Source organism: Coloeus monedula (assembly GCF_965178545.1).
Source record: "Coloeus monedula genome assembly, chromosome: 5".
Classification (NCBI taxonomy): Eukaryota; Metazoa; Chordata; class Aves; order Passeriformes; family Corvidae; genus Coloeus; species Coloeus monedula.
In genome coordinates, this window is record NC_138785.1 from 58,471,628 (window position 1) to 58,496,945 (window position 25,318).

The window sequence follows — 25,318 nt, forward strand, 5'->3', positions numbered from 1 at the left end:
TTTGATATAAGCTTTTGGACATAAAAATGCATTAAATTTTATCAAAAACAGAAGCAAAAGTTCTAGATTTCACTAAAAATTCACTATGTCTCCATAGTCCAATGGTGTAAATCTGCTTATCTGGTCCAATGCATTAGCCAGGACTGATCTTGAAAACACTGGTCTTAGAAACCTTTGGGAAGGGAAGACGATAAGAAAAGGTTTGAGGAAAAGGACACATGAAGTACAGTTGAAGAGAAGTTAAGAATATAAGAAAAGTTAATTTTAATATCAGGACAGCGATATGAAGTTGCTCAAAAGTTTGGAGTGTTAGAATAAGAGCTGAGAAAATATTAGCCAGACCATATGAATTTAAGGGGCATTTAGTTACTTATGTATCTTTTAAGACACTTTATTTTAATCCAGCAATTTCTGAAAATTCAAAACCTGACAGTTTTCTGGCTTCCTACTGACCAAAGTATGTATCAGTATTCATAAGCAAATGAATGCTATAACAATTAATTTAATTTTTTATCCATAAGTAGACATCATCTTTTCACTTGACAACTGCAAGTGAAGAGCCACGTGTGAAAATAAAATCTAAGATTAAAAGCACCTTTGGAGTGTGGCACAGCTGTCAGCATTTGTTACGAGAGCAATTAAGAAAAGATTTTGACAAAACACAGAAGTTGCAAAAAGAGCCATAAGAATGATTAAATTATTTTGAAACATTTTATAGTGAGACCAAAGAGATTTAGCTATTTCAGGTAACATCAGAAAGTTAACATATATTTTCTCAAAAACAGAAGACACAGTTATAGAGGATTCTTGCAAACTGCTAAAAAGCAATACAGTGTAAAGAGCAATGACTATATAAACATATGTATATATAGAAACAACTTGGAAAAACCCTTCTAGAATCTCACTGGATGTGCAAGATTCTTGCTGATGGCTCAACTGTTTAAGAGGTAAATCACATATATGAACGAAGATTCTAAGTCCTAAGAAGACTGATGTTTTGATTTAAACTAAAAAGCAAACACAAACCTAACACGGAAAACCAATCACCAATTTAATGTCTTGTAACTTAATGCATCCTCTCCACAGTATTCCTCATTCCTTTCAATCTGCAAAGATACAGGGTTTGCTCTCATTTCTGTCGTGCTACATAGACAGCCAAATCATGCTTTGAACTGCTAAAAACAGAGAAAGCTGCCTTATCACTGACATTTCAGAATTTTCCTGCTATGAGAGTCTTTAAACTGTCTTCAATAAACATTCCTAAACCCTCCCCAGGTGACTTTTCTCTGTAAAGGGCCATCCTTACAAGTACCTTTGCATCTTGATAGAATAGTCTCTCTGTTCAATTGCGACTTATTTAAGACTGTACTTTGGCCTTTTATCTAAGGATTAATATTAAAAGACAACAGAAATGGCGAAACTGTACACATGCCAACTGTCACTGGGAAAGATACAGACACAGAGCTCCCAGTACCCAAATAAAATTCCTCATGTATGCAAAGCACTTTCCCAGTGTCTGCAGTGTGAGCAGACCACTTTATCTTGGTTAAGTCCATTTGTCAAAATCAGTTCTGTCAGATCTCTTTTCCTCTTCTTTTTCTTTTTTCTCTCCTTTCACTTCCTTTTTTCCCCCTTCTCCTTTAATATAATCTGAGTGTTACTGTGAGAAGCAATCTCAGGAGCTTTTAATCCTGCTTAATTTCAAACACAACTCACAAAAATGTAGTTGAGTGCTTGGCATAACACACAATCATTAATCAACAGACTTATGAAAACAAAGTATAAGGAAAAATGAGATACAGGAAGATGAAAACATCAAGAAAAATAGCCAGAAATCAGGATGGCAAGATAAGACAAGACTAAGAGAAAAAATTAGGAAACTCATGGAAAATGTAAATAATGTTGTCATGGAACAACTGTACAGTTTCTACTTTTGGCATTCAAACATTATAAAGCTCCATTCACATGAAACAAAAACTTTATCCTGAAAGCCATAGTAATAAGAAGTCAGGGGCTTTTCAGTACACTGGATTGTGAAGCTGAACTGTTAAAATTCCTGACTCTGATATGTTTTTTCATTTCACAAATTATGTGGTTTAGGGTCTTTTCTGCCCATTACAAAGACTAGAATTATCTATACAACTGTTCCTTTTTTAACAGTGGCAACCCTGCAGTCACCCTTTCCTCCAGCAAACCTTCCTCCTCCCCAAAACGCCATTGTAGTGACTGTTACCCTTCTGAAAAAGAAGAATTTAATTAAGTCCTTCCTTTGACTAACAATTTTTTTTAATATAAAAAAGTGAAGGAACAATCAATTTAATTCCATTTCTTTTTGCTTAAATAATCACTTGTACAAATTTATGGACATCAGCACAGGTACTCCTTTCCCCCCCTTCCCCCTCCCCCACCCCTTAGAAACACTTATTGCAGGTCTATTTACTTTTGTTTATGCATAATATTACAGTAAGGAAAGAAGTTTAGAACCACTTTGACAGGTTGAGCCATGGAAGAGAAAACAAAACCAAAAGAATATAAGAGCAGCAGTTCACAAAGTCAGGTCTAGCTCATTAATGGCTTTTTGGCCTCCTTTGAAATAAGGGCCTGTCACACCATTCTGAGAAAAGGTACCAGTACAATTAATAGAATTGCTGCTGGGTTGCTATTTGTACAGTTTCTCACAGTCTGTTTGAACACATGCCAAAAAAAAGTCTCTATTTGAAGGGGACCAGAATTATTTCTGCCGATCATTCAAAGAATTTTCAGAAGGTGAATCCTGAAATTGAACCAAATGAAAAGAGATTAACAGTGACGAAAAACTAAAATATGGAAGGAATGCCTGCATAGAGGCTGATAAATGCTATTGCCATTAGAAAGGCTGTAATTTCTAGCACCAATTAAAGTAATAGTTTTGAACCTTAAGAATGACATTTAATGCCTTTAATACATGAACTCCATGACAAAGGAGGAGAGCACTAGGTGCGTTAGGCCACTTAAGCTGCTTATGTCTAAGAGACTGAACATGCCAATGAAGGGGCATCCCCTAAAAATTTCTGTAAAAGGAGAGGGGTTTAAACAAAAAAATCTACACCAACTCAAATTATGATGTTTGAGATGAATTAATGAATAATGTACCAAGCTTTGCTTAAGTCTATGAAAAAAGGCTAAAGTAAGGCATACAAAATAACAAAAGTTGGAAGACTATTTGTATTATTTATGGCCACTGTATTTTGCCTCACAATGTTACAATACCAACATTAAAATAACAGGTCTATGGGAAATATTTTAAGTTCCTGAAATGTTTCCTGCAGGTCACTCATGGTATGAAATCTATTCATTTGAACCAGTGGCAAAGGTACATCTGTGCACCCTTTTAATTGTTGTGTTTACTGTAGAATTCATAGGTGCACTAAAACTGGAGGAGTTTTGGTGCTCAACAAAATATTTCCAAATGTTTTTAAAATACAAATGGAATATGAACTATTTCTTTCTCAAATATTATCACATTGATTGGATAAATCCTGAAAAGTTTAGGTATTCTAATTTGGCTGTGAGTTTATTTAGATAATAAAGTAAGGATTAATTTTGCAGAAAGGGTGTAACTGGTACAGATGCAATTGTACTAAGTCAATACAGATTAAGAATTATATTTACTGAGATGCGGAATACTTAATTTTGCTGAAGCTTTATCAAACAGAAGGGAAAAATAGAGGACACCACAGGTTTTATTCTCCTTCCATTTTCACTGGCAGCTACTTGGAGATAAGCAGTCCTGTTTCTGAAAGCATCTTCCCAAGAGGCACTTGGCAGACAATGCACTGCCTGCTGACTGCCTTCATGCAGTGGGAATCGCTGCTTCCAGCCAACTGACTTCTGTACCAATTGAGAAGTCAGGCAGAGAGTATGACAAAATCGTCTCAGCAACACCCTGACAGTCACCAGTAAATCCAACTACACTGGAATGAAACAGCATTTTGGCAACTGGCTCTGCCTCCTCCTGCTCCCGCCATCACAGAACGCCTGCTCATTCCTCAACCACTTCAGCTTCCAGTGCTATACTGTTTTTCTTAGTGGTTTAGGCTATCACACCAAACTCAAGAGACAGGGAAGCTGCAGTGCAGTGCAAGCACATGCTCTCCCTGCCAGCTCTGCTACAGAGGTAGCCATCAGCCTGAAAGGACAGTTCCTAATGTCTTAAAACAGCATTCTGAGACAGTAGGGCTATCAAGGCAATGTAAAGTCACAGCATCAGTGTTAGACTAAACAGAAAGCCTTTTCTTGCACTTTTCCACAGAGAGCTAATTCAGAGCTTCAACGTGCAAAATTTTACTCAATTGAAACTGCCAGTGTATAATACTTAAGAAATTCAATATTCCATTTAAAGGTTCTTTATTTAACACACTATTTAGATACAAGCTAATTTATCAACCCCCTAGGGCAAAAAAAACAAGCATACAATTGTCAACATGAAATATACACTTTAAACCTACAATTTCATGGTATTTATCAAAAGGATAGAGAATAGCAACATTAGTAATACCACTTGGCTTTATACAATATTGCCCCAGACGGACTGTAATGAATTCAAAGTGTTCTTGTGCAGAAACATATCAGACAACATTTTTTTTTTAAACAAAGTTAAGAAATCAGTGTTTCATAGGGTACTGAGAAGTTGATTGAGGTCAAGGTTTCCACTGAGAGAAAGAATGGAAGAAACAGGCAGAGAACTTGGCAAAAAATCACAAAACCGTGAGCATGTGTTGAAGACAAACTTCAAAATAAACTCAAGAAAAAAAATAATGGAATTACAGATCTTTTAAAAGTAAATATGGATTATATTCTTATTAAAAATAACCTGCTCTCCATATAAGAACAAATAAGTAAGAGGCAGATACAGATGGAAAAACAAAATCTCACAAAAATAAGTTGTCAGATTTTAAATACCTCTGTAAAGGAGGTTTGACAATAAAGTTTAATGTCAGCTGCACAGGAAAATATTATTCATATGAGATACAATAAAGAAAAGACAAAAGGATGGAAAGGTGTAAGCACCAGAGGAGTTTGTGTACCATGAAGTTGGATGAAGCACAATATAACAGGCTGGTGGTACTCAGCACTGGATTCTTCAAACACCGCTCATAAGCAGGGGAGAGAGGGCAGAGAAACTTGTTCAGAGCAAGGGAATTTGAAAGTATTGTGGATTTTTCTAATGTTCCTGTCAATAAAGTATAAAATGTTCAGATGAAAATGCAGTAAAAGATTGACAAAATAGGAAAAGTACTGAAAAGATTGGACAATAATTGGTGTAGGTAAATTAGAAGTATAATCCTAATTTTCTTGCAGTGTGCACAGGAATCTGGTAGTATTACAAAGACGAGTGAATAAATAATAATTTGGCTGTTAAAGCCTGTACATCCTTCAGAAAACAACAGGGAGCCAGCACAATTCTCTTTCCCCCTCTCACTGAGAACTGGGGAGCTCCTGCCAAAGCATGTGCTTAAAATGGTGATTAAGGTAATGAAGCCATGTGTGTGGGAACTGCGTAGTGGTGGTGGAAAAGCAGTGCTCACTGTACCCTTCTGCCTTGTGCTCAGCAACTACCCAGTATTCCTAATGCTGCCATGACAGCATGGGCTCATCTCTTCAAGTATTTACTGTCAGCTACCATCTTGGCATACTGACAACATTATCGCCTAAGAAATAATTGAAAAAACAGATTATTTTGTGGGATACAATCATTCCTTTCAAACTAATCTCAAGGGATTGCTATAAGCAACAGTTGCAGAGGACTTCTTTAAAAGTGAAGCTTTAAAATACTTCTTATTGTATGATAACAATACTGGAATGTCACAATCTTCCAGCATGTTAAATTTAGTTAAAAGCAGAGAGGACTGAAGTCTTTCATAGAGCAGCTTTAAAACGTGACATACAACCTGATTCAATGCTAGAAATGTCTGTGGATGGGATAATAGGATTACTTTTACCAACTTCTTGTTCCTGACAAAATCGTAACAACTGAAAAATAAGCCTAGGACTCTGCAGGGCTAGTACATGGTGCAACATGTACTGGCAGTTAAATAATGCAAGTGAGTATTAGGTTGCAAAAGGCAAATGAAAGAAAACTAAAATTCTGTTAATAAAAACCTAATGATTCACTGTCATCTGGAATATTGTATTCAACTCCGGTCATTGAAGGTAAAAAAAAATTACAAAACAAGTATTTCAGAGAATGGCATCAAAAAAGATTGAATGGAGTTAGAACATCAGAGAAGAGGTGAATGAAGATGGCATGCAAAATAGAAGGTGACAAGGCAAATTATGTATCTGACTGCATTTTTCTTCCCACTACAAAGACAAAGGAACATTAATGAAACTTTAAAAAACTGTATTTTAAACTGGAAGAGTTTGAGCACAACTCCCTCCTCCAAAATTAGTATCTTAACATGAAGATTTAAACATAGTAGGGTTTAAAGCAGACCGGATATTTAAAAGAAAACCCTTTTTTTCCCTGAAAGCTATGCAAATTTTCAAGTTTCAGAGCAACCCCAACACATATTGGGAGCAAAGAAAATACTTATGCTACTGGTATTTTATTTCTGAAGTTGTAAATTTCTGTTTCCAAAATATTCTTTAGGGACAACTGATGTGGGCCACTGGCCAGGGTGGAGTGCTAGTTTAATCCAGAGTCTCAGATTTCCCTCACTTCGTTATTGGTAAAACCTTTTTCACTCCACAAACCACCCATTTTCCAACCTCTTCTCTCTCTCTCATTCTCTTTGATGCTATGAAGCTAAATACACCTCCCACCCATGAGAATCATAAGACAACTATCACTAAATGTTTTCTTCACATTAAAGCAATAAGCATAGCATAAAGCTTTCTCCATATAACCAGCAAAATATATTTATTGTCAAAATTTATCTCCTCTTCAACGTACTGACAAGGAAGCAGAAACAATCCTGTGATTCTCATCAAATACTTACAAGATCCTCTAATTCTTCCACTCAGTCAGTTTATCCCTCAATTTCAGAACATTTCCTTCCTTCCTTCCTTCCGAATTCCTTCCTTCCTTCCTTCCGAATTCCTTCCTTCCGCCCTCCCTCCCTCCCTCCTTCCTGCACTTTTCTCTCCTTACCTTCCACTCAACAGGGAAGTGTTATTCTCTCTATGATAAGGTCAGCCTACCACTGGCTCAAATCATATCTTGTATCATATTCTTCTTTCTGAGTCACTCAAAACCTATCACTGAAGTTCAGTTCTGTCACCACACCAACATTCACTGTGTGTGATGATTACTAAAATTTGATTTTTTAATGTTCTGTATCTTCTACCCCTCCTGAGCAAAATACTGTGATCTGCATTTTATTTAGCCAGAACCTATGAACTAGATACAGTAGAGAGAGATAACATATAGTTTACACTGTGTCAGTATGGACTACATACACTGTACATATTTATATGAGCACACATATCTCTATATTTTAATGGATTATGGATCTCAAAATGTGAAAAACCTCACTCTGGAAACTGAATGATGCCTAGCCTAGCAGGAAACATTGAGCATCAGTTTGCAATCTGTTAAATGCCTATAATCTGTTAAATGTATACTGAAGGTGGTGTGACATGGTTACTTTTACCTTCCAGGACAATAAGCTGCTAAAAAACCTAACATTCCATGCCTAAAACTCAAGAGCATTTCTTACATATCTAAGAAAAGTATAGTGGAAAAAAAGTCAGTCTTCAGTGTCTGTAATCATTGGTTAGCTCCAGTGGTTAGCACCAGAAATATAGTGAGGAATATGTGACATATATTCCCTACTTCTTTCTTGCAATATTTTTCCTCCTCTATGCACATATATGCATATATGCAAGTAAAAATGTTGATATACAGTTTATTAAGTAAACAGTTCTTCCTGGCCACTGTGAGTGGATTTTATGAAGGAGTCACTTTATTTGGAAGCAGAGGGATTTTTTTGAGAGTGGTGAAAGGTAAAATTGTTTGTACTATACAGCTGAATGACTGTATTGGTTCATGTGGGGTCAGCCAGGTCAGTATTAACAACAGTAATAATGAACTGACAGATGTGATTATTATTCACATCCTAAGAAGAAACCAGGGTAGTTCCAACCCTGTAATGTTCAAAACCACAGGTCAGATATTAACAAGCCAATTAAAATCTCATTGTGGAGCCCTAGATTTAAGCATTCAAGATCGTCTTGTATCATCAAAATACTCACAAGCTTTTTATTCTGAAAATTTTCTCCAACTCATTTACTTCTAGCCAGACTCCACTAACCAGGCTGTTGTCACAGCTACTTTGCCACTATTTCCCTGGAGGGAACTCCCAGCTTCCGTTCCAAAACACTGCCCCTGCCGATCCCAGAAAAGAGAGATCTTCATGTTGCTGTTCCCCTACCCATCTTGTTAGCAAGCTCACCTTTTACTTTTGCTGCTCACCTGCACAGACAACAATGCAGCAGTAACTTTCCTGCTGTGCCCACACAACCTCTCAGCCACATTGCTTTTGGAGACTGTGGGCCCTATAGCACCCTTGCTATGACTCTGCTCTACAGTCAGGACATGGTAGTACTCTGCATATGACATGTCACAGGACACTACCAGTGTTCATGCTCTTCTGTACACAGATATGTGGCATTAACACAATGACTACATTTTACTCTTGCCTTCTCAGATTACCCTCTGAGGATACTGCTTTAAGCAGAACACTTATTATTGGTGGTACAGATTGCTGATCTTTCACGCAAAGATACGCCTCTCTAGTAGCAAGTCTGATGAATAAAGTGACTAAAGGTGAGTGGCACAGTTTAACCCCAACTGGCAACTAAGCCTCACAAAGCTGCTCACTCACTCCCCCCCACAATAGGATGGGGGAGAGAATCAGAAGGTTAAAACTGTGAAAACTCATGGGCTAAGACAGAGACAGTTTAATAGGTAAAGCAAAAGCTCCATGCAAAAAAGCAAAGCACAGAATTCATTTGCCACTTCCCAAAGGCAGGCAGGTGTTCAGCCATCTCCAGGAGAGCAGGTCTCTGTCATTGTAACACTGTCTTGGGAAGACAAACGCCATCACTCTGAACCTCTCACCCTTGCTTCTTTCCCTGGCTTTATATGCTGAGCATGATGCCATATGGTGTAGAATATCCCTTGGGTCAGTTGGGGTCAGCTGTCCCAGCTGGGTCCCCTCCCAACTCACTGTGCAGCCCAGCCTCCTCTGGTGGAGTTGGGCGAGGAGCAGAAAAGCCTTGGTTCTGTGTAAGCACTGCTCAGCAGTTATAAAAACATCTCTGAATTATCAACACTATTCTCAAATCCAGAACATGGCATCATACCAGCTACTATGCAGAAAACGATCTCACTCCAAACTAGCACAGAAAGCAAACCTGAAAGCAACAGGCTTTAGAGTCTGCAGGGAAAAGCCATTCACTTACAGAAGAGCAAGATTCCCAAACTATTTTTAAACCAATTCAGAATGCAGTTTACTCATGAAATATGAGCAGAACATAACAAAAATAACTCATAAGATAGCATAAAGGCCTTAAATGCTATCATACACCCACATATTCTTTTTTACATCTGAAGTTGAAGGTATATACCAAAATTCCTACCCTATATAAGGCATGAATTTATACAAATAACAAAAAACTAATACACAAGAAAAAAATGTTTTCTGTAAGTTAATGGAAAAATGTCAGATTACGCACATTTCAGTAATGGTTTCTGGAAGGTTCGTTGGGATCTCAGTAAGGCCTTTCCCACGACAGTCCACAATGTTGTTACTACAGGTGCATGCAGTAGGGCAGTGCAAGACACTGCAGGATGGAGCCATAAAGGACTGGTGACCTGCGAAAGAAAACACAACATTTCACTTTTTGCTAAATTTAAGGCAGAACTTCTAAAATAAACATTGTAGCCTATCAGTGCTTTCAAACTGCACTAATTTAAACACACAGTTAATAGTAACATGTTGATACAACCCAGAGAGGTGAAAGACAAGTTCTCAACTATTGGGCCAGCACTACATAATTTTTCAACTTCTTGGCAATAACCATTCAATATCATCTCGTTTAAGAAGACTAAGTGTGATCCATTTTTCAGGTATATTTTATTTATTGCATGTTGTTAAAAACTAATTACTGATTTATCTAGTTTTCAGAATGTTGTATAGTATTAAAAAATGCATGTCAAGAGAAACTAATGAACTTTGCTACAAGCACTGAAGGTGACCTGCCAGTTTTGTTCTGGTCTGTCAATACTTATTTGAATATGGTCCTTCAGCTATGTATTGCTTATAGACAATTTTGGAGTCTTCGTTCATTTCATGATGTTTTCATTCAGTCACACAAAAATACATAGAAGTTTTGACTTTCACTTACTCTGTTTTAGCTCATCAGACTTCTTCCTCCCACAATCTACCATTCTTTCTAACTTGGGTGGCTAATTTACATGAGTTCCCTCCTGATTTCTTAGTGCTGTATGTTAAACTCAACATTTTATATTGCATTTAAACTTAATAATTTCATATTTAGGTATGTTTTAGAAAGTAAAAACTGTATTATATTTTCCTGCAAACAGATAGATTGCACATTTTAAAATACATAATGCACACATTCTTCTATCAATTTAATGATACAGAACAGTTGTTTTGTAATGGTACAGAAAGACATAAAGGGATGGGAAAGGCACAACAGCCTTTTCTTTCTTTTTTCATTAAGTGAGGAAAAGCTAGAGACTGTTTTGAAATTCTCAAGGAAAAAAAGAAACAACTTCTTTACTATGAAACCACAATTTAACTTAAGATCTCTCTCACAGTATTTAATGTCATATATTAATATAGGAAGGGTACACTGATAATGTAAGTTGCAGCCAGCGCTATTCCCATTTAAAACTTCATATAACAACTGTCCAAGTTCTAAATTGCTGAAAAGATTTTGAGGCCAGGTTGGAAGGGGCTTTGAGCAAGCCTGTCTGGTGGAAGGTGTCCCTGGCCATGGCAGGGGAATTGGAAGTAGATGATCTTTAAGGTCCCTTCCAAGGCAAACCATTCTACAATTGTATGAGACAGACTTTTATAATATAATAACTTGATTTCACATTTATGTTTGTGTTACAAAAGTACAAACAGCTGCCAAATCTAATAACACACACTACTCTTTTTATACTATCAGGAAGGAAATGTTTCACCTACCTTTATTGAACAAAAATACAGTGATTCAGGGAGAAAATATGGTTATTCCCCTTCCTAATAATCAGCATTATAATGATCAAGTTATAAAACTGTTCTTGACACCCAGGCTCTGCAGCCATAACATTTACATGTAAGATATATGAAATTATCTTGTTAGGAAGCCTTTTAAATGTACATAAAAGCAGAATTAGTGGCAAGAATACTGTTAGCATTTGCTGTGTGAAGGTGGCAGTGCCTCACACTTCGATGTCAGAGGCTATTTAATAAGGACAGAACACTGTGCTCTCCACAAAACTCTTTTTAAAACATGGATCTGTGCGAAATTTGGCATATTTGGCAATAGGCTTCTGGGAGTTTGCAGAAAATCAACCAGTAGGAGAAACCCTGCTGAACCACTGAAAAGACAGCAATATTGAAGCTGGTTTTTAATGTTCTTGGCAAAACTTGAAATAGTAGACAAAATTTACAGAAGATTTTCCATCTGAGTGTAAAAATGTTTAAATAAGAAAGATAAACTTGCCTTCTTCCTCATCTAGAAGATACAAATAAGGAAAAAAAATTGAATAGAGAAAATGTGATTAGTAATGAACTGTTAGTCATTTCATTATTTCATATAAAAAATAACCTGATGTATTAAAGCATAACAATAAAATTCAGAAAGTTACTTAGGAATTCAAAATAGTACTTAAAAGTCAGAAAATAACAACAAGTATATACCTGTAAAGTTAAAAAAAAAAAATTCCTTACTACTAATGGCTTTATATTCTCAAACAGTACACATTTTATTTCATTTCCTGTACCTCTCCCCCACAACTATACTTTTAGAAGTTTATAAAATCTATGTCAATGCAATATTTACACAAAATTTGAAAGGACAGGAGCACCCCCACAAATACCAATAAAAATGATTAGGTTTTTCTTAATAAGCATTCATGCTTGGATTAGGCAAGAGCTAACAACAGCCAACATGCAGTGCTAGCAGCCACCCCTGAGCTGTCAGCAGCGTGGTTCAGGCGGGCCTCGGTGGGCGAGCCAGTTTCTCTTACCGCTGCAGACAAACTCGCGCTTCTGGACCTCGGCGACGTTGTGGCCGCGGAGGTGCGAGGGCCCCATGCACTGCGTGTAGAGCCCGACCCGCGGCCGCTGCCGCAGCCAGTCCGACAGCCAGGCCAGGTGGCAATCGCAGTACAGGTTGTTGGAGTGAAGGCGGCTGCAAGGAACAGAACATGGCAACACCTTCCCATTAGGAAGGACAAACAGAAAAGCAGCCGGCTTGCCCAGCCCTCCCTTCAGCAAGCAACTATTCCAATTTAGTAATAGAATTGTTAAGGAGGAACTTTTTACATATTTCACTGAAAGTCTGGGAGTTACAAGTTATTAGATAAAACTATACAAGCAGCAAAATCACGTTTTATTTGTGGTCTAATTAACTGGAAGAAAAAAGAAGGTTTCTTAATAAATTAACTTTTCTGTAGTTTCTTGGTTCTTGCCTAAAAGAAAGAAGTAAATATACAAAAGCTTGAAAGCTGACATGGGACTCTTCCATCCAGATCTGTAACAATAGTGAATAAGACAAAAATGTCTCAAGAAAATGCCCTAGAGTGGTAATATAATGTCAGCAAAAAAGGGTTAATAAAAGATTTGGTTTCCAATTAGATATATCTGTAAGTCTGGCCATTATTAGTCTCTATAGAAACAGCCTGAAAGATCCCTTTAACAGGTCATACTCATTTTCTGCTGAAAAAGATAGAGTAATAACTCAGTATAAAGCACCTTCTTTCACATCTCTTTTCTGATTTCCTCTCTAGTTGTTTAATAGCAGAAAGTGGGATTGGCTGCTTTTGGCTGCTAGGCATCTATGTTTTAAGCAATGCCTGAAATTAAAAGACCAAATGGAAGCAAGTGATGGAATTAAGAAAGTTGTCTCTTTGTTGGTGTGATCTGACACAAGACCATGGCTCCTTGCCAAGTGGCAAAAAGCACTTTGCCATTGATAAAATATCAGACAAATGTATTCACTAAATCAGGTAAATGACTCTGGCTCTTACATTTTCTTAAACTACCAAAAAGGATGTCCATAGCTATAAATCAAATAGTTACTCAGAATCATCTATAACAGGGAAATGCCATTTTGGTCCTTTTTAGCTGATGTACTCAGCCCTAACTAAATAACTGGAAAGGAAGTGCAGGAAATTCAGAATGTAGACAAAGAGTCTAATTAATCCATTAGAAAATAAATCTGCAAAGCAACATGAAATGTGTAACCAACATAAACTAAAATATTAACTAACAATTTTTCCCCCCCATAACTGACTAGAAATCAAAGGCAATATATTTTCCTGTACTAATTCTTGTGTGGGTGCTTTGCAAATACAGCTCACAAAACAGCACACTCATTCAGTGCAATCTGTGGCCAGCTGTAGGCAAGAACACCATTGCAAATCAGAACTAATGCCACTGAAATCAATACAGTTAAACAAGCATATTCTGACTGCAAAAGCAATGTTACAGCTATAATCCAGGACAATGTGTGTCCAGTTTATTTTGTTTCTAAAATATATTTTCAGAAAATGAAATATCCTAAACAAAGAAAACATAAATATAGCTAATTTGATTAACTGTATTTTATGGTTCAAAAGAGAAACTATATTTGAAAGTTTGAAAGAAGTACAGAATGCACATTTTCAAGACTCAGGCCTGCAAGAACAGAATGAAATTCTATTATCAAAATCTAGCTGAAGTCACCAAAAGCCCATGGTCAGCATTATTTAAGTACTCTCATATTTGTCCAAGCAAGAATAGTTGCAATTCTGTTATGAAAGCAACAGAACTGCTCACCTGTGTGAAGTTTCTTCAGTGACATGTCATACGTTAACCTGGATGAACAGTCCTACTGATTTCAGAACAGTTATGCAACCCAGCATGGGTAAAAGAAACTAGACAGGTTTTTTTGTAAAAGTAGTTTTTTAACACTAACAGCTACTTTTGGGCTCTGATAGAAACATCCCATTCATTTTTAATTCCCACTTCACTGGAAAATCTGTTTGAAAGTGAGTCTCTGGACTAAACCTGGTTTTGCTAGTCAACAGGATCTAGATTTATTTGTAGTCAGTATAAATATACCAAAACATAATTCCAGCCTGTATGACTTGCATACATATTCTTTTCCCTTTGCTTTGTTTTAGAAGCCTGAAGTGTTCCTCTGTGAAAGTCGTAACCTCTAAAAATGAGGACCTTATTGTAAATGCTGACACAACTTTAATTATAATAGCACTACTGGATGATGCTATAATTTTATGTTACAAAGAATGTTGGCAAGCCAGTTTAGTTTAATTAGGTCTGCTAGCAGTATGGTAATAAAAGCATAAAGATTTCCCATTTATCACGTCTGACAATCAATCAAAGAATCTCCAATGTTCCTAAATGAAATGTGACCCATTCAATAGCTGAAAGTAAAACAAATTTTTGACTTTCAAAAAACATCAATTTATTTCTCCATATAGCTGTAATATGTAAAAAGAATTCCCCCTGCCTTCATCTTTTTTTTTGTTAGAAGGTGAAGCTTTTCTGTGACTGAATACAGCACTGTGGAATACCATTTGGGAAGAGGGCACGAAACCGTTTTTATAGACTTATTCATCTCATATCCTAAAAAAGTTGATGGAAAAGGATACAACTGCTTCTTTATCTCCTGAGCCCCAAGTATAGCTTTGGGGTCACTTGTTAGGTTTACATTTCAGAATTAGCTTCCATAGACGCACACAGAGACTTCACGCTCGTCAACCTCATGAGACATCAATATTTTTTATTTGAGCTTATGCTTGCTTTGCCTGTATATGTATCTATAGATCCCTGACAAAACTTAATAGAGGTAAAAATAAAATATTGAACTGATAAAAAGGGCAGCCAGTTTCAGTGGGACTACTCACAATGTTCTGAGTTTGGGCATATGGTTGAAACTTGCCACAGACAGTCGAGTGATGTTGTTATTGTTGAGAGTGCTGCAAAGCCAAGAAGAAGCACATTAACATGTTAAGAGTTTTGTCACATTTAAAAAAGGCACAGCTAATGAAAGTCATGGGGTACTGCTTTTAAGGATGGGTATCAGGAAAAACCCCATATTTTTAGTTGTATTTTTCCTCCTTGTTGAATCCCTAACAAAATACCACCATTACCAGTCCTAAGTAAGAGGTCGCATTAGCCTATGATTCACTCAAAAGGAACTTCCACCATATTGATAACATCTATGGCATTCAAGCCAAACTTGACATCCTGAGGTAAAAAACAGAGTCCTTGGAGAAAATGTCTTGGTTCTAGGATGGTTCTAGGATGCTGATTTCTCTTTCTAGCTTCTGAGAGTCTGTTTTTTGACAGATAATACAAGATCTGAATGGTTTTTCCCAAGAATTTTAGGAAAACAAAATGGACTGCACTTAGGTTTTATATGGAATGAGTTGCTATAAATGATCCAGAGCTGCATGAACAATGGGGGAGTTTCCAATATGATAGAAGGAGTCAGGAATTATAACACTTTAACAAACTAGCAATTTAAATTTTAGACAAGGTGTTGGGAAATTGAGATAGGAACTAGAAACAAATCTTAGCCAATTCTTGGCTACACAGGCCCGTTATACTCAGTAAGTGTAGCTTGTAAAGAATCAGAAACTTTATGAATTAACTTGCAGTTAAATATTGTCTTTAGGCTGCAAATAAAATGCAAACAAGCTTTACTCCAGAAAAAGGAAGCAAGCAACAGAATTGACAGATTTGACTTAAAGATTACTCATTTGAGCAGAACGGAGAATGAGCTCTATGTAACTAAAACAGTAATAAATAACTCCACTGAAAAAATCTATTCTCACTTTTGAAACAGAAAGCATTTTCCTTTTTCCTTTTGTTTTTTTAAAGCAAAACCCGTAATTTGTACCTATTTTGAACACATTTTTAAGTACTGTCTGATCTTGAAACACAGAAAGGTAAATTCACAGCACCCTGACCAGGATCAGGCTATATATCTCCACATTAACCAAGCAATTATTTACTGGTGCAATGTGCTGCATTTTACCTTTGTGTGCTTACTCATTCCATGTACAAAATCTTTCCTTCGCTGTGCATAAGGGATCTCCCCTGTGGGTTCTTAGGGATACATAAACAGAGAGAAGAATAATTGATAAAAAGATAAAAAAAACCAAAACGAAACAAATAAATAGGGGAATTGTGGCCCTTTTCAAAACATAACAAAAATGAAACAACAAAAAATGGCCATGCACAAAAGGTGTCTTAATGAATAAATGTCAGTAAATTGTGGCAGAGTTTTCTTACAATGTTCACATGGTAAATGATGGCTCCCACAGTTCTTCCTGCATAACTTCGTACAAGATTTTAAAATCTTATCTTATCAATGAAGGGGAGGGAAATGAGTCCATATTTCCACAGCTGTTAAGAGAAGGCAAATCTACAAATGTTTTAATTTCCAATTTTGACTGCTTGATGTTTGCCTTGCTATTTTGTATATATGAGCTATTAATTTATTTTTGCAAGAGTAAAAAAATTAAAAATAGGAATAGATGTAAGGAATACATAAGGAATTAAATGATTTTTATAGCTATTTCTCTGTAATGATAAAAATGCTTGATTTCATTACAGAGATGTAATTAAAAAAATTTGGCTCAATACTTTTACCGAAGTGTTACATACTATAGCAAAGAATTTGATGACTGACTTTTTTTTTCTATTTTGTAGACACTTTCCTTTTTTTTAACATGTCAGCATTATATTTTTCTCATAGTCTGTTTCCCAAATACAGCAGATTTCCCATTAAAAAAAAAAAAAAAAAAAAAAAAAAAAAAGACAAAGGAAAGCTAAAATTTCACAGAAATTCATGGGGAGGAATATTCAGCCTATTTTGTATCTTTAACAGCCTCTAAAATTCTACAGTTATTTAACCAAGATATAAAGACTTGTTACTTTGGTAAGTGTTTCAAATTGTCACTAAACAGGATTACAACCTATTTAAAAGCTTTACCTCAAACTTGAAGTTTGAAGTAATATCCACTGTCTGTGCTTAGTTAGAATAAGTGACTCCAAATGAAAACGATATGCATAGCCTTATTTGCTACTCAGTGTATATACAGTATGGTCTGATCTACACATCTTACATTCTTTAAGCCATATTGTAAAGGAAGCTTAATTAGATACAAAATCTTCAGTTCTGTTTGGAATACCTATCTCAACTTCTTAAAAAGCCATGAATCTGTACATTATTTTTATCACATAACATAAATCAAAATAGCAAACATTTAGTTGTATATTTGAACAATGCTAATAGACTATGTATATTCATTCACAAAAATTCTATCTACTTTTCAGCAGGCTATTATTTCAGAGGCTTCTTCCTTCTTTTTTCCACTCATTGAAATCAGTGTAAAAATTCTACTCCTGACCTCAACTGCAAGGATGACCTTTTAAGAACACTAAAATTGCAAGCATTAAAAAATGCAGAAAACATTTCATTTCTTTTTCTTCTTTAATAAATATGTAACCCTTGCACTTGTAAAGAAAGGCTCATATTAACAAAACAAAACAAAACAAAACCAAACCATAATAAGTAGATTAAACCATTACTGGAAAAAATATTCTGCCACATATATGAGTTCCAAATGTAAAAATCTCAGAGAACATCACATTTACTGATGGACAACTAATCATCAACTTAACAATTAGATGTAGTATTGAACCTACACTATATTTTACATGGCTTTATACCAGAGAGTTAACAACAGGCTTGTTATTATGTGATTGCAAAGTAAAAAAATATCAAATTTGGCTGCCAGTTTCATTCACTCACAAGTAAAACCAACTAGTGTTTAATAATAAAAAACTTTTACCACCAGCTACTCACATACTCTTCGGTTTCTTAGACATGTAGACACTAGCTATTGCCAGAGAAGCTTCTGTTCTTCAGAATATTTAAAAAAACCTCAAAAACCCAAACACAACAAAACCTTCCTCACCCTCCTCAAGTTGTGATTTATCAGGTGTGATTCAAATTAACATGAAGTAACTCACTTACACACAAATTCTTTCACTTCTCTTAATGAAGAAAATCCAGAAAAAACAGTGTCATTTTGACTGACAGAGCAAGTATTTCAGGAATGTGTCCTGTGTCCTGTGCCTCAGATTCTTTGAGAACTAAGGCACTTTGCTCATTACAATAACTATTCTCAGATGATAATTTTGTTACCTTTAACCTCACTGATAGCCACTTGAAGAAAGTGAAAAAAAAAGTATGCAAAGAAGAGTTGCAACAATAATCTTCTGTGACACAAAAAAAGATTTTCCTACACATACAAATGTATTTATGCACATAAAACTTAAAATGTTTTAAAAGGAAGCCATTAACATGGACATGATAAATATCTTTAACATATAGCAGTAGTGTTTGCTAGAAAGTGCCTCTTTGAAAACATCCAGATTGTCAAATAGATATAGCATATTGCTCCTTACACTGAGTGTGAAAGATCAAATTGATGTTGAGTATACAACAAAAGCAATCCTGAAAACGTTCAGCACATCAACAGTAATGGATAATTTACAAAATTAATTGGGTTCATTAATACTGCTGCCCTCCCCCATTTTAAAATGAAATATATTCTTTTCTTACAGTATCTGCCAGTGGCTTTTTTTATTATTATTATTATTATTATGTTTAATGGCTGTCTTGGAGAGTAAAGGAGTATCTCTGCCTCTCCATATCTTCTTACCATTTTATAGCACATTGCAGTGGATTATTTTAAGATATCTTTTCACTAGACCATCCTGACACCAGGCTGCAGCTTGCAGATAAGCTTCTACATTAGTACTCCCCAGATGCTGAGCTCTTGCTACAAGTAAGAGATACAAGGAATACTTACAGCACTTCCAGGTCACGCAGAGCCCTAAATGCCCCATCTTCAATACAGCTGATCTGGTTGTAATCCAGTTGCCTGTTAAACAGATTAGGAAGGCATTTGTAAGGGAGAGGCACGCTGGCAAGGAGAGGTGTAAGGGAAGCCTCCCGAAGGGGTGGCAGAGCCAGGCCATGCGAACAGAAAGGCTCTGGCCATCCCTGCCGCCCGCTCGAGGCTGTCGCACGGCGCTGGCCTGCACGCTGCCACAGAAATCCCTTTTTGTTCTCAACTGTCTGCGCAAAACAGCAGCACTGGGAAAGCTCCAGTAAATAATAACTGCACCTTATATTAAATGCCAAAGGAATGCAATTTCATTACATCAAGAAAAGCTATCCATTAAAAGCTCTCAGCGTCATCTTGCTGAAACAATTTCATTAAGGTAAAGGACGGTAAATCACTTAATGTCACACGCATCCCCTCGGTGACCTAACAGAATCCATTTATCAGAGCAGCCCAGCTGCATGTTAATTCCACCCGCCGCGGCAGAGACCAGGGACAGACACGAGTTTTAGGGGTCTCCCTGCGTGTGTGCATGCCTGGAGCGGGTGGGAGGTGTTACCCCCAGGCATGCGGGGGCTTTAGAATAATTACCTCCTGGAATATGCCTACATGTAGAAATAACAGTGTCTGAGGCATTTCCAGACTTGTTTACTTATCTCCTTTAATTCTGCTCCAAATGAAAGTAGTGTTTCTGCTGTAACCTTCAGTATCTGGTTTTCTACGGACTTTGTGCTGTCTGCAATTATATGCAGACAGTATGTTGTAATGGAGCACTTGAATTCTAGACATAAAACTCAGCAATCCATCCCATACATTATTAATCCTTAAGTATTAAGATATGAAAAATTTAGATTCATTTCTCTGAAGAATATTATTACCTTTTCAATTCAAAACATTGACACAGCACATATAGCCCAATTAAAAATGTCTGCTTAAATTAACAACCATGCAAGTATGAAATCACACTTTCTCTACTGATAAAAGCTTTCCCTATAAATACTGAAATGTCTTATGCATTTCAGGGCATGACTTGCAAAGCAAAGATGATAAAACCTCACTTTAAAACTTCTCCAAGCTGGTAGCTTGTCAGTGTCAAATAATATACATGAGTAAATGTGTGTGAACAATACTAAGAAAATGAACAAAATACAAATGAACTCTGCCCTTCTGTCTTCAATTATATATTAGCTAGCAGGGCTAATGACACTTTTACTAAAGCATTTTCTGTGATTCTTGTGAATCCATGATAACATTTTACTTTATTAATAAATCATCACACCCACTGCTGAACGTAATGTACCAACTTCTATGAAGTTCTTCTAGTTTCATCTGAATTACTACTACAAGGGAATAAAATATTGTCATAATTGTAACAGTGCCTGTGTTTCTGTGTACTGAAAGTTAAATGCAAACTATCAGTTGCTGAATATGATATTTAATCATTTTGGTGCAATGTTACAACACCAGTGCTGCAGTGTTGAAATATTTAAGTCTACTTTCTAAGGCTTCTTCAATTTTTACTAATGAATTTCATTTAACAATTAAGCTAATAGCCTTTTTATTTTAAAGAGGTAAAATATATACACAGTACAATTCTCTAACCTCTCAAACAATTTATCAAAGCTATTTAAATTACTACAATGGCATGAAATGTTACCCTTGACACAATACAAAAGAGAAATTGTTTCCAGACAAATTGGAAAAATCTTTTAATGCTATCAAATTTGCCTAATGCAGTCTGCAGGTTAATCTGTAAAAGGGTGAGCTGTATGTTTGCCCATATCTTATTATCCTTAGCTGTCAATGTATAAATCAGTGCTGACACAGCTTCTTCTAAATCATCCATATTATACACAAAGGAAAATCTTTTAAAGCAGAGAAAGCACTTGAGCAAATCTTGTCCTACACAAACTGGAAGGCAGATGTCTTCCACTAGACTGTCAGCAGTTGCGGTGATCCTGAAAACTTTTGGACTTCTTCCTTTAATGAGTCACCATGATCACTACCTTAGTGAAGGGTGAGTTGTTACCATTTAAACCTTCTTACTCTGTTTGCACTGAACTAATGGATTGGTTTCAGTTTGAGGAAGGGAAGTTTGCAGATGGGAGAGAAAAAATATTCCCTAGTTTTAAAAATTACTGTCTTTGAAAGATGCATTCATCTTTATGTTTTAGATTATCTCCCATCAGTTACACTCATGATATAAAAATGATTAGACACACACCATGAATAGCAATTGGTGTGATATATATATTTTTGTTTTTCTAAGCTATGAAAAGGACATGATTTTGAAGACTGTGTGACTGGTTTGAATAGCAATTTATGGTAAAAGTAAAGGTTAAGGGTAAGGATACCTACACTGCATATATGACCCAAACAGAAAGTTAGGCAGTATTCCACAACCAGCATAACATTAACTTATGATGTCCTTCTAACAGATATACTGAAGAAGTCTGATTGGGTTTTTTGATTAAAAAAAAATACTCAATAGCAAGTATGTATTAAGATATGTCTTAAGACATAAGCAAGAATACTAGAAATTAAAAAGTACATATTTATCTATTTTTATGTTATGCTTTACAGTTTATTTTAAACGTGACTTTAAAAACTACACAATAAAAATCTCCAGTATCATAATGAAACCTTTCTCACCACTAAGCTACTGAGGATACTAATAACCCTAATTCCATTTTAGAAAGCCTTTTTTTCCAAAAGAGCTGCTTTTCTTCTTTTCAAATTATTAGAACACTCTGAGAACCGAAGCTGACCAGACATGGACCAGCAGCTCTGGCCCATTCTAATCCTTCCCCGCTCCCCAGTTTCTCTTCATCATCTTCCTGCCTGCTCCATCTCCATTTTGGATCTTTTCTGGGTGGGATCTCTCCATGCTTTTGTAAAGTTGCTGTTCCTTTCTGCCTCCAACATTCACAAAGCTTCGGCAGTGCCATTCCTGTGAAGCTCATAAAATACCAAACACCAGTTGTCACGTCCAAAATCTTTCCATAATCACAAAGAACTAACTGGACTTTGCACCCATGTCTGCAGCATTACCTGGGTATTTCATATACTTACTAGCCTACTGCTACTTAAAACGTCAACGTTTTTGTGAGTTCAGCAATAAGAACTAGTAAGAATAATAAGCATTCAACTAATAATAAAATGTCTGCTTTAAAATGTTTTCTATTTATTGCTCTTGTGGATATATCCTATGCTGTAGAAACATGTTGCTAACTTATATTTTCTTCCCTTCTGGCATATGTTGTCTACCAGATAATGATAAATAAGTAAATATACTTTGTTATCCTTCACGTAGAACATTTAATGACTAACAGAAGTTGCATACATTTAAAAACTACCACCCTCATACAGGCAAAATCCTTCATCTGACTCTTGACAGAGAAAACCGTCTTTACTCATTCCTAGAGGGTTAAAAGTTGGGACAATTAAAACAATTGTCTGCTTTACTCTCCTGTTCTTCACAGTTTGAGGACACTTTGTGGTCCCATGCTAGAGAGCTACGTTTTACAACAGAACTGAGTTATGGTTCCTATTTCTTACTTCTCAATTTCAGTTTCAAGACAAATCAATAATAATTTCAGAGGAACTAGTCAAAAATGATGTAAACAAAATTGTGCCAGAATTTATTCTGCTTTTATCAAACGTCAAAGAACTGCTTGTTTCCCATGACTATTACTAGTTACATCCAAGTAACCCATACTTGCTGAACAAACTAGAAGAAAAGGGAGAACAGATATATAGTTCTGGTGCTTAATCCCCTAAAAATTGTCTAGCACTCAACTTGGTTAATCCCAGAACTATTGTACATTGTAAAATAACAAAAGAAGTAAAAAATAAACAGAAGAATATCATCAAAAGGAGAATGTGTACAAGATGAACAATCTGTATGTTAAATGACTCAAAAGATACGATCACATTATTAAGAAATAATTTTTTAAAAGAAAACGAAACTCTAAAAATAGTATTGAAATGCTATTTATTTTAACAATCAGTAAGAACAAGGGGGTTTTTTTGCCAAAGGCTCACCAAAGGATCACCAACTAGCTTGGGAACAAGAGGTTTAGGAGGCACTAGAAAACTATACCTATTCTTTCCTTCATGGCTTTAGAGCTATTTTTTATTATAACAAAAATCTTAGGCATACACAGAATATATTTCACTAATACCCTGTGAAAATCCTTCTTGATGTAAACTTGAAATGCAGGTGGCTAGCGGTCCAGTTGAGATTCTCAGTAAGAGCAAGCATGAGAAATATTGAATTCTAGATTCTTTAAGCATATTTTAGACAAGTGATGCATTTGGAACAGCACTTGTACAAATGAATAGACAACTATACTTCCAGTTGCAGTGGAATTTTATGCGTGATCTGAGAAGAAATAAGTAATTAGAACAGCTTCAGCAGGAAACTATTTTTCAACTACTAATATCTGAAATTAAAAAAAGTCCAATCATTCCCAAAAAAAGATTAGTACAAAATTCATTTATGTCCTTAGTGGCAGTTTTAAATACTTCAAAATCAGCATAAAAGAGGTATCAGGGCAACAAGTAATACTGATCAAGGTTTTGGACAAAGATTAGTATAATGGGAAGGACTTTGATTGGAGGCTGGTGACTGTCTCCCTCGTCACTAATTCTTCATTTTCCCAGGCAATTTAATGGGTGAAGCTACTACATTGCCCTGCAGCCTTTATCCCTGGCATGACAGCTACAGTCTCCCCTGCTTGCTGGGAATGAATGGAACCAAATAAACACAAAGAAGAGAGGAGTCGAAAGAAAGGCCAAGGGCATGACAAGAAAAACAGGGCACAAGATCCTTGCATGAGATACGATGAAAATGTGCCCTGCTGTTTTTGGTAACATTTGAAATTGCATATATTTAGAGCACAATTCCACCATGATATTTGTATATTCCTTTCCATCCTCTGCCAAGTATTGATTACACAGAGAAAGAGAAAATTGGAATCTTATAAAATTTTACACACTTGAAATGGAAAAGTCATAATGTCAAAATCTACTCAAAAGGAGAGCATAGCACTATTGTTCTTTCAGTGGTGTCTTACACCTTTATGTAACTGAGTTATTTTTCTTCCTAATTCAACCAGCTTCAAAAAAAACCACCCCATCCAAGCTTACAATCTGGGCACCTAAAGCGTTTTCTTACCGTATCAAATATAAACAAAATTCCTGGGGTTGGGAAAATTTAGAACATCTTTCACATCCAGTGTGTGTGCTATATCACCAGGGAGGGTTATGACACCTTCATTAACATGTATATTAACAAAATTGTGTTTATTTTCCCATTTAGATGATAATTTCTCTTTATTTTTTTAAAGTGGGTGCCACTGTGTTCTCTGAAGAATCTAATGTCTTGGTGAATACTTTTCTCCCTGAAAAATTAGCAAGTTAAGGGTAACTTTCAGAATTATATTTCCAGAATTTCACGTTTATTTCTCTCAAGTTGCAGATGAGTAGCTATACTTACAGTGTATTACTCTAAGTCATTCAAGAATAATTCCTTGAATAGAAAAATTGAGACTTTGACACATTGCAGCTATTTTGTTTTCCTACATTTGAACAGCCAAAATAATGGATACTGGTTTTATAGTTTGGAGAGCTACTACAACATACGCTTCCCTCATTTTTTGTCACTTTTACTGAAGAGCTTAATGCTTTACAAACAACTGTGCTGCAGTGGTGAGAGTGAACCCAGAGACATTCTGTTTGGTGTCTGTGAGATGACCTCTGAGTTTGTGAGATGGCACTTGGCGTTAGCCTCCCCAGTAGAAGACAGAGACTGAGTCCAAAGAGGGCCACCAAGATGAGAGGGTTGAAGCAGGTGACATTTGGGGATGGTCTGCAAGAACTGTGTTTCTTTGGCCTTCAGAGAGAGGGGAAAGGGGCGACCTTACTGCTGCCTACAACTGCCTCAAGTGAGAGTACAGACAGAGCCAGACTCTTCCCAGCTATAAGACAAAAGGCATAACAAACTGGAAACTGGGTAATTCCAGTTTGATGTAAATTACATTTGTGAGGCCTGAAGGTTTCTCAGTTTGGTTTGTTTTTATTATGAGGGTGTGGCAGGTTGCCCATGTTGTCAATTCTCATAATGTCTTGCCCATTTTGTTTTTATTTTCTACAGATTCTATA

General features: G+C 36.1%; 1 protein-coding gene across 2 annotated transcripts in view; it reads right to left on the reverse strand.

Moving 5' to 3' along the window:
- Positions 1-25,318, reverse strand: part of SLIT2 (slit guidance ligand 2) — a gene marked incomplete at both ends in the record, with an annotated part of 259,444 nt that overhangs the window by 81,540 nt on the left and 152,586 nt on the right. For both annotated transcript variants that reach the window (XM_082281842.1, XM_082281841.1), the window contains 4 exons: positions 9,721-9,859; positions 12,251-12,414; positions 15,134-15,205; positions 19,118-19,189. In XM_082281842.1, coding sequence (XP_082137968.1) covers positions 9,721-9,859; positions 12,251-12,414; positions 15,134-15,205; positions 19,118-19,189 — 447 coding nt within the window. The remainder of the gene's footprint in view (positions 1-9,720; positions 9,860-12,250; positions 12,415-15,133; positions 15,206-19,117; positions 19,190-25,318) is intronic.